Source organism: Falco cherrug, chromosome 10 (assembly GCF_023634085.1).
Source record: "Falco cherrug isolate bFalChe1 chromosome 10, bFalChe1.pri, whole genome shotgun sequence".
Lineage (NCBI taxonomy): Eukaryota > Metazoa > Chordata > Aves > Falconiformes > Falconidae > Falco > Falco cherrug.
In genome coordinates, this window is record NC_073706.1 from 6,408,178 (window position 1) to 6,423,071 (window position 14,894).

Consider the following 14,894-nt stretch of genomic DNA (forward strand, 5'->3'; position numbering starts at 1 on the left):
TGCTTAAGGAAATACTATCAACTGAAAGTTAGAAAAGCCAGAATTACTACTGGGAGAAAATGAATGTGTCTGTATTTACCTGTAGCACTGTATTTACCCCATGCCCTGGAATTCAGTCTCCTAAAAATTTTCAGGATGTGTACAGCCATTCATAATTGATTTAAGTGCTTTGTTGTACGTCTTCTGCGAAAAGTAACACATTTGTTTTTCACAATTACCTTTTGTAGATGCTCTGGTATCCCCCAGGTCCCTCCTACCTCCCACAAATCCGTGGCGCACAGGCTGAGGAAGATTACTCTGTATGATTCTAACCACACAAAGAAGAGGGCTAGTGAAATGACACTGTGAACTACTTTTTAGAATAAACATTTAACATTTAAGAAAGTAGCGACCTTTAGTTGTTTCTCTGGTGTCTGTGCTCCCATCTCACAAATACTTTGGTTACTTTATGACACAAACTTATTCAAATTTATTTATTTGAAGATACAGTTATTAAAATAGCAATCCGTCAAATAAAACCAACTGGAAGTATAAACAGCCGTATTTGCAGAACCCAAGCAGTAAACATTTCTCCATCCCAAAACTTGCTCTCTTCTACCCAACCATGGTTCTCTTCCTTCCCCTTAGTCGTACTTCATCCAGCCTTTTGATCACTGGACCAGATTTTTTAGATGTAGCTGCATAGGTCTTTAGCAGAGCTTTAAACATATCTTCAGTGTCTGGATGGGTGCTAAGGAACGCTTTTTCCAGAACATACAAATCAACTCCTTTATCCTCCGGAAGACCTGAAATAAAACTGAGTCCAAAGTCTATCAGCACCAAGTCCAGCTTCTCCGTGGGTGACCGCAGAAGTATATTGGAAGTTGTGAGATCCCCATGGATAAGGTCTTCATCGTGCATTCTTGCTAACAACTCACCCATCTTCTCTGCTAGGATAAGGAGGCTACTGGTATCATTTCCACTCTGTTGTACAGAATTAATATAGTCTTGAACGGTAACCGAGTCAACAATATCTTCAAGATATATGGAGTTGGTGGCATAATCCACAAAGTAGACCACTGGAGCTGCAATCCCTATTTAAAAGGGCAAACAAAACACTACTGGTTAATGTACAGGATTTTCCAACTTTAACAACAAAACACACCTGCTACAAGTCTTAAGCAGAAATGCCCACTGAGATCACCCCCAGCCACCAATAACCCACGTCTAGGAAAGCCCCCTGCCAACCCCTTTTCCAGCCCAGGTGCACCAGCCTCCAGCCACAGAGGAGTTGGCCGCTCCAGCCCGGTGACAGGCTCAGCCCCTCCCGGGGTGATGCTCCCCACCATGCGCCCCTCCGGGGGGTGATGCTCCCCGCCAAGCCAGGCACGGGGGCTGCCGGGCCGAGGCCAAGCTGCGCTTTAGGGCGGCACAGCAGGCCGCCCTGGGATGCGAGGACACCACCGGCACCCCCCGAGATGAAGCAGGAAGGCCGCCAACGGCCCGGCGTTGGCTCTGAGCGCCGTGCACAGCCGGGGGGCACTCGGCGCCCAGGGGTGTCCGTCCCGTCGGGGCAGCCGCGCCTCACGCCGCCGCCGGGCCCACCTGCCCGCCGGCACCGCAGCAGCGAGCGCGCCTCCTGCGCCGTGCGCCGCCGGCTCAGCCGCTCCTCCAGCGCCGGGTGGCGGTACCGCTTCGGGACGCGGAGCTTGGCCACGGCCGGCCGCCCCAGGAAGAGCCCGCGGTAAACGTGCGCCTCGGCACCCTGCTGCACCAGCCGCAGCCCCGGCAGCGGCGGCGGCGGCGGCGCCTCAGCCGCCGCTGGGCCCGCGGCGGCCGCCTCGGCCATCGCGGGGCCCGCCGCCCCCGCCTCAGCCGCCACGGGGCCCGCCGCCCCGGGCTCGGCCATCGCGGGGCCCGCCGCCCCCGCCTCGGCCGCCACGGGGCCCGCCGCCCCGGCCATGCCAGAGCGCAGGCCGCCCGCCTCCGCCTCAGCCGCCGCCATCAGAGGGCACCGCCGCCACACAGCGCCTGCGCGCCGCCGCTTCGGCAACCTTCGGCAGCCCGGGCCGGAAACCTACGAACTGCCCAAGCTCCGCCCCCGCCGCCTGTACCGCTCCGCGGCGCCCTCGCTATAGCGCGACCTGCGCCCCACTTCCTTCTTCTCTTCCTTGGTGCTGCCTTTTCCAAAATCCTTCTTCATGCTTCCCCCCTTACGGGGCGGCCCTCTGTCCACCTCTGCCGTGGTGGGGGGTGCGGAGAAGCTGCAGGATGGCAAGACTTGTGCCCGAGCCATCCCCAGCCCGGCATTTCCCTGCGTTTCTGCCAGTGCAAGAGCGAGACCTGCAGCTGCCGCAGAGCCTGCAAGCTGGATCTGCATCTCCCCAAGGCAGCAAGTGGGGTCTTGTGTTCCCCTCGAGGTGCTGCCAGCACCACCTTGGAGCTGCCTTCCCGAGCATCACCCCTGGGACACCACCGGGGGCATCACCACCAGGATGCTCCAGCACTGGGGCATCACCACCAGGACATCCCCCCCAAGGGCTCACTGCAGGCTCTTGGTGCTTCATGTGCCACAAGCCTTCTCTGGAGGTCGTGCAGAGCCACCGCAGCTGCCCACTTCGCGGCTGGGGGGGCAGAAGGGGTCTCCTCGGGTCCCCATGTCAGGCAGCACCAGCCCGGCTGCTGGCCCACCCCACTCACGCGGTGGGTCCGGTGACTCCCCCTTCCCCGAGCAGCCAAGCCCCACATCTCTGTGTTAGTAAAAGATGGACAAACCTCACTTTCTTGGGAGCTGTGTTTGGGTTTTTAAGGCACCCTGAAAACCCACTGCTCTACTGGGAGACCTGCACATACTGCAATTTATGCTCCTTGGAGGAGAGATGACACTTCAGCCCAGTCCATGTAAATATGTTTTCAATTGTTGCCTTTGGAGGTGCCACAAGTCCATTTTGTCCTTGTTTTCTCATCCACAACATTTGTTTCCTTTTTAGAACATTTATATTTTATTAACACATTCCATACAGCTTACTTGTCATTGCATGGTGGGATCATGCCTGGCAAATATTTATCTTGCTTCAGTAACAACTTTTAAACAACCTTCCCAAGTTTTCAATGATACGAGTAATCCACCCCGCAATCCTGCCCACCCGTGGCATCCTCCTTTGGCTGCCCTCGCTGTGGCAGGGCTGCAGAAGCCTGACAGCTTGGCCAGGGAAAGAGATGCGTTCCTGGGCTCTGCGGCTGGAATTTGCAAATGCCACAAACAATCAAATAAACAAAGAAGTTTTCCCCTTGTTGTGGGCAGATTTTATCTAAGCATCCGTGCACAGCCTCCACAGATGTACATATATAACCTATCAGCAAGTGCACACAGATGCCCTCAGTTCATTCTTCTGGTAAATATGATGGCCCTCTCTCATGCTGGCCAAAAACATCCTCCAGAGCTTTCAAAATACAAAAGAAAATATTTTTGCTTTATTTTTCCCATTATTTTATTTATTTAAATTTTATCTTCCCTGTGATTTCACTTATTCTTTTCTCTTTGAATGCAATAAACAGTTGACATAGCCCTTGGAAACCATCTAGAGCCATTTACAATATTTATGGTATCACCCAGTATTTTTATTGGAATATTGAATCACCCCAGAGAACTGCACTGAAGCCACAGACTCTTTGGTAAATTGTTTAATTATGTAACTTTGTTCTCCTGGTGACAAGCATTTATAAACTCTCCTTTTACAAACAATGTAATTGAGTTAAAAATTGCAGCGCAGCAAACCAAGCTCATGGAAACCAAGGCAGATCCCATGGGCTTCCTGCTGTCCTGCCGATCCCTTGGCATTGGGCAGGCTGCAGCGCTGTGGGCAGCTCTCCCCTCACCCCCTGGCTTATTTAAGGATGGAGGCTGGAAATGGGTTGAATTTGGCTCAGGTGGCTCCTTGCACCCAGCTAAGGCATGTGTTGGCTCTAAGGTTGTGTCCCCAACCTGCAAAGTGTGGGCACAGGGATAAACCCTCCCATCTGTGAATTCACAGCTCTGACTCTCATCACAGCTCAGAGCTTCGGATCTTGGCCAATTCCCCCCGGAGAGGATGCTAGGGCTGTGGCAGGCTGTAGGGACCAACCACCGAGCCGAGGGGTGTGGGGATGCAGGGGAGCACCCTGGGCTGCTGCAGGCTGCCACACTGGAAGCATCCTTAAAATATTCAGGAAAGAGGACCAGGACCCATGGGGCAACCACCAGTACTGACCAGCATTGCCAGCGAACCCCTCCCCGGTTAGGATAACATAAAAAAAGTAATGCATGCAGCCTGATGTTCATAAGGAGGAAACTCTCTGGGCTGTGAATGAGCATGCAATAAATGCAGGTGCCTGATGAGCTGGCTCTGTCCCAGCCGGCTGTAACACTGGTGCTTGCTCATGGATTGTCATTTTCAACAACAACTGAATTGAGCTCAGTCGGTTTGGACCCCTGAACCCTTCCCTAAGGGTCGATTGTTATTAGAGAAAATGTGCTTGAGTGTGTGATGACCGCTGCTGAACACCACCTTCCCCTTTCCAGGATGGACTTTTTTCTCCTCTCATGTTTGTATTTTAATTTGTGATTTTAAAGCCTCTTTTAGCTTTTCCACCCCAGAGGTAGAGTGTAACGTTTTCAGTAATCACAGCCGGGTTGTTTCCAAATGCAGGCTGCCCTTTCAAAGGCTCCTCAGGAAGCACATTCCTGTGGCTCAGCCCTGAGGATGCGCTGTGCTGATGGATGCAGGAACTCGAACCCCACCGGTCCAGCAGCCAAGAGCGAGATAAGGATCAGATGGGGAAATGGCACTGCCAACAGACACGGTCTGGAGAGGAGGAAAGCACTGCAGGAGGGAACGAGGTTAGAATCTTGCCCACAGGCATGAAGCATGAGCCAGTCCCGGTAGATCAAACCCTGCCAGACCTTCTCATGCAGAGCTTAGGGACAAAACTTCAACAGGCCCAGAATACCTGGTAACCATTAATGGTATAAGAAAGGTGTACTTTAAAAACCCCGAAAGAAGAATTTTTTCCCAAATTATCCTTGCTGTACATCATAGCAGGTTTTCACCTTTTTTTTTTTTTTTTTTTCCAGAGGACCACCATGCCCAGCCATGCGCAGTGTCGATGCAGCAGCTGCACTTGTGTACATTCTGATGTCATCTTTTTGGCCACCTTTTGTAAACATACCATAAAGCTCTGCCTACACTTCCCAGGACCTCACCTCCTTGCTGCCAGTGCTAATGATGTTTATTGCCCCACCAGAGAACAGGAAGCCTACAGAGAACAGCGGGGTGGCAGATAAACGAATGCTGAGTGACTGTGGAATAAAATATATTTTCTTCCTTCTGAAGTCATTTGAGAAGGAAGGAATTGTTGAGGCAAACTGCAGACCATGTAGCCAAGAGTGGGTTTGCCCAGTGGCTGGTGAGGCCTGTAGATCCCCCCTGGCTCTCTGCCTGGCGTGGTGGGGAACCACGCATGGATGACAGCTCCTCCAAGTCATAACACAGCTCACCCAAAATGCCTAGGCTTGAGCTCCGGGGAGTAGCTATGGGAGCCAGAGATCATGGGCAAGATCACACTGCAGCCCCAGCACCCAACCATGTTCCCAAAACATGAAACATTAGCCCAGACACATAGCTGTAGTGTTTGCTGCCCACCATGAACTGGCCTCATAAGCAGGGTCTTGGGGGAGAGAGAAAATTGCAGTCATTTCTCCCTCTGAGCATCATGAGAGCTGGTCATGATTTCAGAGTTCTTAAAAGTTCTTTATTATGAATTACAAATCCTATTGAAAAGCTCTTTCTATGAACACCATTGGCTTTTGTTGGCTGGGGTTCATTGAAGCCATTCTTCCCCAAGTGTGTGATCCCTGTTCAGCTGTCCGTTTGTATCTGATACCAGGTTTTAGAAGAGGTATTTTTACATGCTTTATTTCCATTGAAATTAAAGCATATGAGTGGGAAGCATTTATTTAACCTATAAACCAGGCAGATTGTTTGAAACACTTTTAATATTCACTATACTTTGAGAAGAAATGAAACCAAACCCTTCGATCAGCTGCTGCTCATGTTGCAGGCCAGATCTCCAACAGACTAAAGCTGAAGGTATGTGCATGATTCAGTATTGCCCATCTTAAACATCCCAAAACTATGACTTGGAGCAAAAAAAGTTGGCACCATTGGTCTGCAGAGCAGGGATGTTTAATGCATCCCCCTGCTTAGAATAATGATTCTTTAAATATCTCTCTTAAATGCCCCATTAAGTTAACATGTGGCATGAAAAAGCTCTTTTTTAAAAAAAAAACACATATGTTCCTTATTCTTCACCCGACCTGTTCACTTTGGCCTGTGTCAGAGGGATGTGCTGGCACCACAGGCATGGTGGTCACTGGTACAGACCTCCCCCAACTCAACCCTGTACTGTAGCAAAAAGCTTTACCAGCACAGGCTCCACAGAGTGCTGGAGCTGGTGTTGTTAGAACCACCTGATTAAATGAAATATTGCCTGCAGTCACGTCCCGGCTTGCCATGCAGCTTTATGGTCATTTGCACTTACCCTTCAGCCGCAGCCCCAGTCCCCGGCTCTGGGAGGGCTGTGCAAGCCCACCGCCCACACCGGCGGGGTTACAGCACACTTGTGAACATGGGGTGCACATCACCCCAGTGCAACCCACCCAGCAACTGCAGCTTGTGTGAACAGCACCAAGGCAGAACATTTGCGTGGAGTTTTGAAAGCACTTCTAGGCATGTCAGATCTTGTAAAATCCTTGGGTGTAAAACAAACTGGACTTTGGGGTACATGAATTTAGCTTCAGACTCTGGAAAAAAAAAATTTGCATCCAAGTGCAAGTCCTGGGGTCTTTCATGAAGTAGCCAGCGGGAAAGTTTCTGTTCCACTCAGCAGAAAAAGAATGTTAATTGGAAGGGAAGTTGAATACTGAAATGCTTTGCCTAATGGAAGGAGATAAGCTCGAGAGACCAATCCGTTCTTTCCCATAGCAAAGTTAAGAGCACAAACTCAGTCATCATGCTGCTTTTTTTTTTTTTTTTTTTTAAGCCTTCAAAGGGTCACTCCTTTCCTAGCAGGCTGTCTTTGGCTTCCCGGCTGAGCTACCCCAAAACTCCAGCACACCGCCCATGGCCCGCGGGTTGTGTGGAGCCTTTCTGGCCCAGAGGAGTGGCGCTCCGCATCACCGACTCCTTCCCGGCTGCAGCGGGATGTACGGGGACAGAGCTGTCCCTCCGGCTGCCAAAGCCGTACCCCGCCACGTCCTCGTGTCCAGCCGGGTCAGCGATGTACCCCGCTGCAATGTCCTCGGCCACCCTGAGCGGGCGACCCGCCGCCCCCCGGTACCGCACTCCTTCCCCCCGGCCCTCAGCACCGGCCCCCGGGGCCGCGCCCAGCCCGCCCGGGACCCCTCGGCCCCCCGAGGGGCGGGCAGGGCGACTACAAGCCCCAGGCTGCCCGGCCGGGAGGCAGGGCGGGACCGACGTGGCGTTGCGCGGCTCCGGCCACCGCAGCCCGACCGGCTCCGCCCCGATCCGCGCCCGCCGCCGCGGAGCGCTGGGGGCTGCGCCCTGCCGCGCCATGGGTGAGTGCCGGCCGGGCGGGGGGCGCGGCGGGGGATCGGGCCGGCGGTGGGCGGGCAGCCGGGCCCCCCCGGGACGGGGCAGCGCGGCTGGCACCGGGCGGAAAAGTTTCCCCCCCCCCAACCCAAAGTTTTCAATTTTTCCTAGAGCCTGGGACTCCCCCCGCGCCCCCGCAGTTTTTTCGCACTGCCAGCACCAGCGGCAGCAAACCGAAGCAGACGAGTAGTTCCCCGCGGCGCAGCCCCGGGGCCGTGCCCGCAGCGCGGCGGGGGTGGGGGGCCGCTTGCCGTGCCCGTGGCTGTGGGGCGGCCAGCCCAGCCCCAGCCCGCGCAGCGCCACGGGGTTCTGCCCCGTCCCGGGGTCCTGTTGCGTCCCCGGCGTCCTGCCCCGTCCCGGGGTCCCGCCCCGTCCCGGGGTCCTGCCTCGTCCCCGGGGTCCTGCCCAGTCAACGAGGTCCTGCCCCGTCCCGGGGGCCTGCCTCGTCCCCGGGGTCCTGCCCGGTCAACGAGGTCCTGCCCCGTCCCCGGGGTCCTGTCGCGCCCCTGAGGTCCTGCCCCGTCCCCGGGGGCCTGTCGCCTCCCGGAGTCCTGCCCGGTCTCCGGGGTTCTGCCCCATCCCCTGGTCCTGCCCGGTCCCCGGGGTCCTGCCCGGCCCCTGGAGCACCCTCCGACCAGAGCCTGGCTGGAAATCGCCTGGCACAGCTCCTTGCAAGACCCACCAAACTTTCTGTCCCCATGCGAAGTTCTGAAGAGCCCTCAAGTTCCCCAGCTCCATCAGAATAAACTATATGCAAAGCTGGATTTCATAAGCTATTACAGCTCATTAGGTTAACGAGAAATACAGCACGATCTGATGGCATCAGCAGTGGTATTTACAGCAGGGCTGTCTGTATCTAATTGAGTTTATGGCTTGAAATGGATGGCATGCCAACTTCACCGCAATGCCTTTTGTTCTCAGTGAGCAAATATTTTTTCTAATTATCTGCGTAATGTGTACAAGGAGTGATAAAAGCAGGGCAGGTAGTCACACAGAGCACGGTGGGAGGGACTGGCATGTGGCGGGGACAGTCTAAGCAACACAAATGAATCACAGAGGGTTATGGAATAAACACAAATATAAATACAGCCATCACTGAGAAATAATCATTTCTAGCTGTAATTAAAGGCCAGATAGAGACACTTCCTATTAAACACAGCTTGTGAGGGGAAAAAAGCCCTTAGGCAGGGTGAGGAAAGTTTTCCATGGTCTGGTGGTTGTGTCCACATTTTTTCCACGTATGGTCTACCAAAACTGTGAGTATTGCTAATTAAACAAAGCCAATGTGTGAATACAGGTAGTAGTAGTATATGCTGGAAGCCAGCACAAACTTCTAAGCTAATGCACTTTACCTGTGCCTTCAAAACCAGGGGGGATGTCACTGTCACTGCTGTTCCCAAAGTCCCCGTGTCAGCCCTGACTCTCACGCCACGTGCAATCCCTGCTTTAATGTGGCTAATGGTTTACCCATGGTCACCCCTTCATCCTCTCCTGGGGAGAGAAGCATGTGCAGCAAGCACCTGGGTTTTGTAGCGTTGTTTAGGGTGAGTTGGTTCGATTTGCTTTTGCTGTTGGTTTTTTTTCCTTATTTTAGCTAAACTTACATACTTCCTAAACTTGGATGCTCAGCTCCATGGGAAGGGCAAGGTCAAGGAATTGCTTGTTGTATTTGGGGCAGGCAACAGTGAGCTCTTCAGCTCACAATAAGTTTGTCCTGTAGTCCTGGACCAACCTGAGAAGGTTGTGCCTGGCTCTGGGATCCTGGGCACTGTGTGCTGTAGAAGGAGAGATGAAGAAATCAGGGCCGCCCCCACAAAGTCATGCTGAGAGTGCAAGATTAACTGGGAGAAATCAGCTTTTGCAGGCAGTGTTTTTAACAACAGGGTAGGGAGTAAGAATGCAGAGCCTGTGGTGAAGGCTGACTGCGCTACATGCACTGAAACACGAAAACGATAATGCAGAACAACTCGGAGCCAGAAAGCAGGAGCTGCATTTCCAGCCCAGAACAGGTTTTGTAATTGGAATCAAGGAGACCACGTCAGATCCCCCCATACAACTCCAGGCACTACAAATCACTGTCTTCCACTTCAGTGCAAGCCTTAACTTTGTTAATGAAGTCCTGTTTTCACAGTTCTGTACCCCAGATGAGTGCCCCTGCAGCTGGTGGAAGCATGTGCGGGCACGGTGGGTGGTGGGACTGTCTGCAAGTGCCTCTCCACATGTGTCACACCGAGTGACGTGTCGGGAAATTCACCGTCATGGCTTTGTAGATGGAAAACTTTGGGTGTCCTGGGAGAGCTTTTTCCAGGCTGTGTGTGTGGATTGCTTGCTGGCTAGCACCGGACGACTGAACCTGGCATTACTTGCTTGTTTTCCAGGTCGTGCGCTGCTGGTCCTCCTCTTGTCTGCAACAGTGTCTCTCCTGGGCGGGCTGATATTTGGATATGAGCTGGGGGTTATCTCCGGTGCACTGCTGCAGTTGCAGATAGACTTTCACCTCAGCTGCTTCAAGCAAGAAGTTCTCGTGAGCGCCCTCCTTATCGGAGCTCTCCTTGCCTCGCTGGTGGGGGGGATCCTCATTGACCGCCATGGACGGAGGAGAGCAATCCTGGTCAGCAACTTGGTCCTGTTGGTTGGCAGCCTTGTTCTCACACTGGCGAGGTCATTTACCGGGCTGGTCGTTGGGCGCATGACCGTGGGCTTTGCCATCTCTGTGTCATCCATGGCCTGCTGCATCTACGTCTCAGAAATGGTGGCTGCTCACCAGCGAGGGCTGCTGGTGTCTCTCTACGAAGCGGGCATCACTGTAGGCATCCTGCTGTCCTACGCGCTGAATTACATCTTTGCGGATGTGGGTGAGGGCTGGAGGTACATGTTTGGCCTGGCCATCGCCCCAACGGCCATGCAGTTCCTCAGCATCCTCTTTCTCCCTGTGAACCCTGTTAAGTTAAGCTTGTGGGACTCAGACTGCCAGAAGGGCCTCATTCAGTTGCAGGACACTGAGGACAGAGCAGCAGCAAAGCGGGAGCCCTATAAGGAGAAGGATTACTCATTTCTTGACCTTTTCAGGACAAGAGACAATATGAGGAGGCGGACTCTGGTGGGCCTGGGGCTGGTGCTCTTCCAGCAGTTCACTGGGCAGCCCAATGTGCTGGGCTATGCTTCCAAAATTTTCCACTCAGTGGGGTTCCAGAGCAACTCCTCAGCAATCCTGGCCTCTGTTGGGCTGGGGGCAATCAAGGTGGTGGCCACGCTTGTCGCGATGGCCTTTGCAGACAAGGCTGGCAGGAGAGTGCTGCTCATGGCTGGCTGTGTGGTGATGGCCATCTCCGTCACCACCATTGGCCTCACCAGCCGCCTTGCTCCGCTGGCCATGGCCAGGGACTGCAAAGCAGCTGCAGACCCCAATGCATCCCACAGCTTCACCCAGCACCCCCTGACCTCTGTATCCTCTCCGCCTGCTGTGTCACCCATCCCACCAGCACTAGGTGCTGTCAGACATCAGGCGGGCTCTGGTTTTGCTGCCACGAGGAGCCTTACAAAGGCTTTTGCCAGTACTCAAAGCAGAGAGGTTGTTCCCGATTCTTCCCTCACTCAGACAAGGGGCTTGGTAGGTCAGTCCAAGAAAGAGACGGTGGAAAGCACAGGCCCTCCTTTCAGTGGTGCTCCCTGGGTGGAACATATGGTCTTAAATTGGATTACGCTGCTGAGCATGATGGCTTTTGTGAGCGCCTTCTCAATTGGATTCGGACCAAGTAAGTATGGTATCTCCTTGCACTGACCCAGAGAATAAAATCAGGGCTGATCTTTACAGTCTGCTTGAAACATTAATTATGTATCTGCTTTACCAAGCAGCTCGGTGTCTGAGAACTGGAAATATGTCCCCTTCTGCCTGCTGAATCATTTTCTAGCATTGCAGCTCTGTCAGCTACAGGGCTGGTACAACAGCACTAGCATGACTTTCTTTTTCATGCTATCACTACCCTTGTTAATGTGGTTTTTTTCTGCGAAGCTCTTTGGAAAATCAGAGCATCCCACAAGCACTACCTAATCTTCCTAGCACCCTGGTGAGGAGAAAAATACAGGGTTGAGGACAGAGGGGCTTCTGCTGTGTGATAATGTCAGTACAGAATCTCTGAAGTGAATCTCTTTGAAAGTTTCTCAGTATCAGTTGGTCTTTCTCTGAAAGCGTTATTTGTTCATCAGATGAGAACAGAGATTAGCTGTTGCTTCCCTGTGAGCTCTGCTGTTTTCTGGCATTTATTGTTTTAAATGCCTTGATGGGAGAAAACAGCACCTAACTCAAGAAAAGATGTAAGTGAGCAAGTCTCGTGGCTTTGACGGTGACCCTGTAAATTATTTCAAGCAAAATAATGCTGGGATAGGAGAGACTTCTTTAAGATGTATATTGCTTTAGCTCTGATTTTAGCCCAAACGCAACATTGTCTCCCTAATCCTACCCTTTTCTCATTTCTTCACAAAGAGCATGACTTGACAGCAGGTATGCCAGACCTCTTCCATCTCCCCTGAATGTAACGACCAACTCTCCTGCTTTCTTCCTTGTGTCCTGAACTTGTTCCTTGGTATTTCATTCCTCTGTGGAGTGCTGAACATGGAAGTTTTGAAGCATTCTGCTGTGACCTGACTCTGAGATCAATGAATGTTTGACCCCACCAGCAGCAGGTGCTGGGTGAAGCCAGAGTTTTTTAAAACCCCTGCTGAAATCTCCGTTGCCCATTTCCCAAATAAATTGTTTAACCCCTACACTGTCTTTCTAATCTCTCTAATGCATGCAGTGACCTGGCTGGTCCTCAGTGAGATCTACCCTGCTGGGATAAGAGGAAGAGCCTTTGCCTTCTGTAACAGCTTTAACTGGGCTGCTAATTTACTGATCAGCCTCTCCTTCCTGGACCTTATTGGTAAGTGGCCATCCCCCCCATCCCTCCGTCTCCCTTGTCTGGTTGGGAAAGGTGGTCACCACAAACCATTTGGGGATTAAGTGGCATTTTGAACTCTGGGGACTTGACACTGGAATAGGTGTGACCCTGATGTCTCTGAGAGCAGAAAACCCAGGCACCAGCAACACTGGTCTGAGCCTCTCCCTCACCTGATCATAAAAATCACCCGCTGCCCGCTGGGCTGTACTGCAGTATCAGCAAACCCTGGAGCGTGCAGCTTCCACGCCGGTAGCTTTACAACATTTCTTTCTAGCAGAGCTCTTGACTGGGGTGCTCAGCGAGCACTGCCAGGCCCTGGAGCTCGGCTGCCTTCTCCTTCCCTCCGTGGTGCTGCTGGCAAAGCCTGCTGTGAGCCATCCTTCTCCCTTGCTGATCCCCAGTCCAGGCCTTGCAGATAAGGAGCTCCTCTGCCTTGTTTAACGCTTCTCAGAGTAAAATGCCCTTGTCAGGCACCAGTGACCACCTCGCAGGAAGCAGTCGGCTTCCTTTGTATCCTGTGATGTGACCTACCTCCAACAGAGCCTTCATGCGCTTGGATCTCTCTGCAGATGCCATCGGCTTCTCTTGGATGTTTCTTCTCTATGGACTGATGGGACTGATGGCTGTTATATTCATTTACCTTTTTGTTCCGGAAACAAAAGGACAGTCCTTAGAGGAGATAGACCAGCAGTTCTGCAGGAAACGGTACGTGTGCTTTTGTCCCAGCGTGAGCGCTGGCTTTGGGTGCTTCCCAGCAGCAGTCCCTGAGCTCTGTGGCACCGGGCAGCTCAGGGCTGTTGCAAAGTCTGGTTCACTGCTGCTAAGAAAATCCCAAGTTTGTGGCAGGACCATGGGGTGGGGTGTGAGAGCTGTAGCACGGTTCATCAGCGGGTCACTGCCTTGAGCCTTGCGGGCGTGCTGCTGGAGGGCACTGGTGACACTGGGGAGGAGAAGGGCTGCAAAACAGGGTTTGTAGTTGAGGGGAAGCAGGACTAGAGCACAGGGTAGGCAGGACAGGACTGTGAGAAGGCAGGAGGGGATGATAGTCCTGTCATTTCACTTTAGGGTAATCCCAGACTGATATTTCTCTGGGGCAGAGAAATCCCCTGGTGTAACACAGGCTGTGGGCTCTCACCTGCTCATTTCCATGCAAAGCCTGTGATGGGCTAGGGAAGATCAAGAGGTGTGTGCAGTTCTGGTTGTGAAGGAGGTGGCAGGGCAGGCATCGCTGTAGCAAAGGAGGTTGGAGCACGCAGCCCACTGGGGGTGGCTGGGAGGGGTAACTGCTGTAGCCCCCTGCCTGGCTCCTGGCTCCCTGCGAGCAGCAGCTGCCGCAGCTGACCCTTGCCATTGCTCAGCAGGGCGTGGGAAGGAAACATGTTCAAGCAGAGACGTGGAAGAGGAGCTAGCTGCACACATGCACAGTACCGGAGAGTGGAGCACGCCAGCAGCACATGAAACTGATGACATGCCCACAGCATCGCCCTGAGGAGCGGAGCAGGGTCTGCAATCAGGACAGTTCTTTCCGTGACCTTTAACTAGTGACCTCTGCTCAGAGATGGTTCTCCTTGCAGTGCCTTAGATTTTGGGACATGCTTATAGCTGTCCTTTGGGTCCTTGAAGAATCCTTGGTCTCAAGCAGGGAACATGTCCTCCCTTTGATATCTTTTATTTTTCACGGTTTGTATCTCCTATCATTTAAGAGGTTAATGTTTTTTTACACAGGAATTAAAGCACAACTTTTACTGACAATGCTCTCCACCTGTGCAGTTCATTTGTAAGCAAGGTATATTATTTTCCAGTTCTTCAAAATACTCGACACTTTACAGAGGGCACAATATCGCAGGAGGAACGTGCCAAGCACTCAGCAGCACATATTGCTGTTGTTCCCCTCTCTAACGTTTATGTAGGAACCTGGAGTCTGAGATGGGAGCTAATGCAGATAAACACTTTGTTTTAGTGGAGGCAGAATGAGTGCTGGCTCACTTGCTATTTCCCGAAGGGTCAAGGTCCAGCAGCTCACCCACCTGACTGCCCATGCCTACACAGGCTCAGCAGTACATCTCTTTGGCATGTTTGGCTGCTTGCTTTTGTACACAGAGCCTGGTTTGCATTCATGACCGGGGTTTGCATGTACAAAACCGCATGCAGTATTCTGGTCCGTTTGACAGGTTTTCCACCTCTTACAATTGTATGTTCTTTGGTTAATTCATCCCTCCTCCTGACACATACACATCATAAAAAAACCACCCTAGTAACACCGCAGTCCATCCAAAACCTTGTGAGAGAGGAGCTGGTATTCAGCTGAACAGCCAGCCTTGCCTCTTTT

General features: G+C 52.6%; 2 protein-coding genes across 3 annotated transcripts; one reads left to right on the top strand and one right to left on the bottom strand.

Moving 5' to 3' along the window:
• Positions 1 to 445: 445 nt before the first annotated feature.
• TP53RK (TP53 regulating kinase) lies at positions 446 to 2,013 on the bottom strand. The gene is made up of 2 exons (XM_055723017.1): positions 1,585 to 2,013; positions 446 to 1,073 (listed from the first exon to the last, which is right to left on the bottom strand). Exons 1-2 carry the CDS (start codon positions 1,982 to 1,984, stop codon positions 595 to 597), a joined length of 879 nt encoding a protein of 292 aa, XP_055578992.1. The 5' UTR covers positions 1,985 to 2,013; the 3' UTR covers positions 446 to 594.
• Positions 2,014 to 7,501: 5,488 nt separating this feature from the next.
• Positions 7,502 to 14,317, top strand: SLC2A10 (solute carrier family 2 member 10). Of its 2 annotated transcripts, XM_055722913.1 has the most exons (5): positions 7,502 to 7,594; positions 10,007 to 11,383; positions 12,425 to 12,547; positions 13,135 to 13,270; positions 13,927 to 14,317. In XM_055722913.1, exons 1-5 carry the CDS (start codon positions 7,591 to 7,593, stop codon positions 14,021 to 14,023), a joined length of 1,737 nt encoding a protein of 578 aa, XP_055578888.1. In that variant the 5' UTR covers positions 7,502 to 7,590; the 3' UTR covers positions 14,024 to 14,317. The 2 variants fall into 2 exon arrangements, 1 of the variants encoding a protein (XP_055578888.1); XR_008734288.1 differs by lacking the exons at positions 13,135 to 13,270; positions 13,927 to 14,317 and adding an exon at positions 12,112 to 12,311 and having other exon boundaries at positions 12,425 to 12,508.
• Positions 14,318 to 14,894: the final 577 nt, after the last annotated feature.

Excerpts from the sequence above, each read along its gene's own strand:
- TP53RK (XM_055723017.1), bottom strand. The coding sequence starts at position 1,984 with ATGGCGGCGGCTGAGGCGGAGGCGGGCGGCCTGCGCTCTGGCATGGCC. Across the intron at positions 1,074-1,584 it reads GCTGCGGTGCCGGCGGGCAG|GGATTGCAGCTCCAGTGGTC; the intron begins GTGGGCCCGGCG and ends CCTTTTAAATAG.
- SLC2A10 (XM_055722913.1), top strand. Across the intron at positions 11,384-12,424 it reads CTCAATTGGATTCGGACCAA|TGACCTGGCTGGTCCTCAGT; the intron begins GTAAGTATGGTA and ends TAATGCATGCAG. Across the intron at positions 13,271-13,926 it reads CAGCAGTTCTGCAGGAAACG|GGCGTGGGAAGGAAACATGT; the intron begins GTACGTGTGCTT and ends ATTGCTCAGCAG.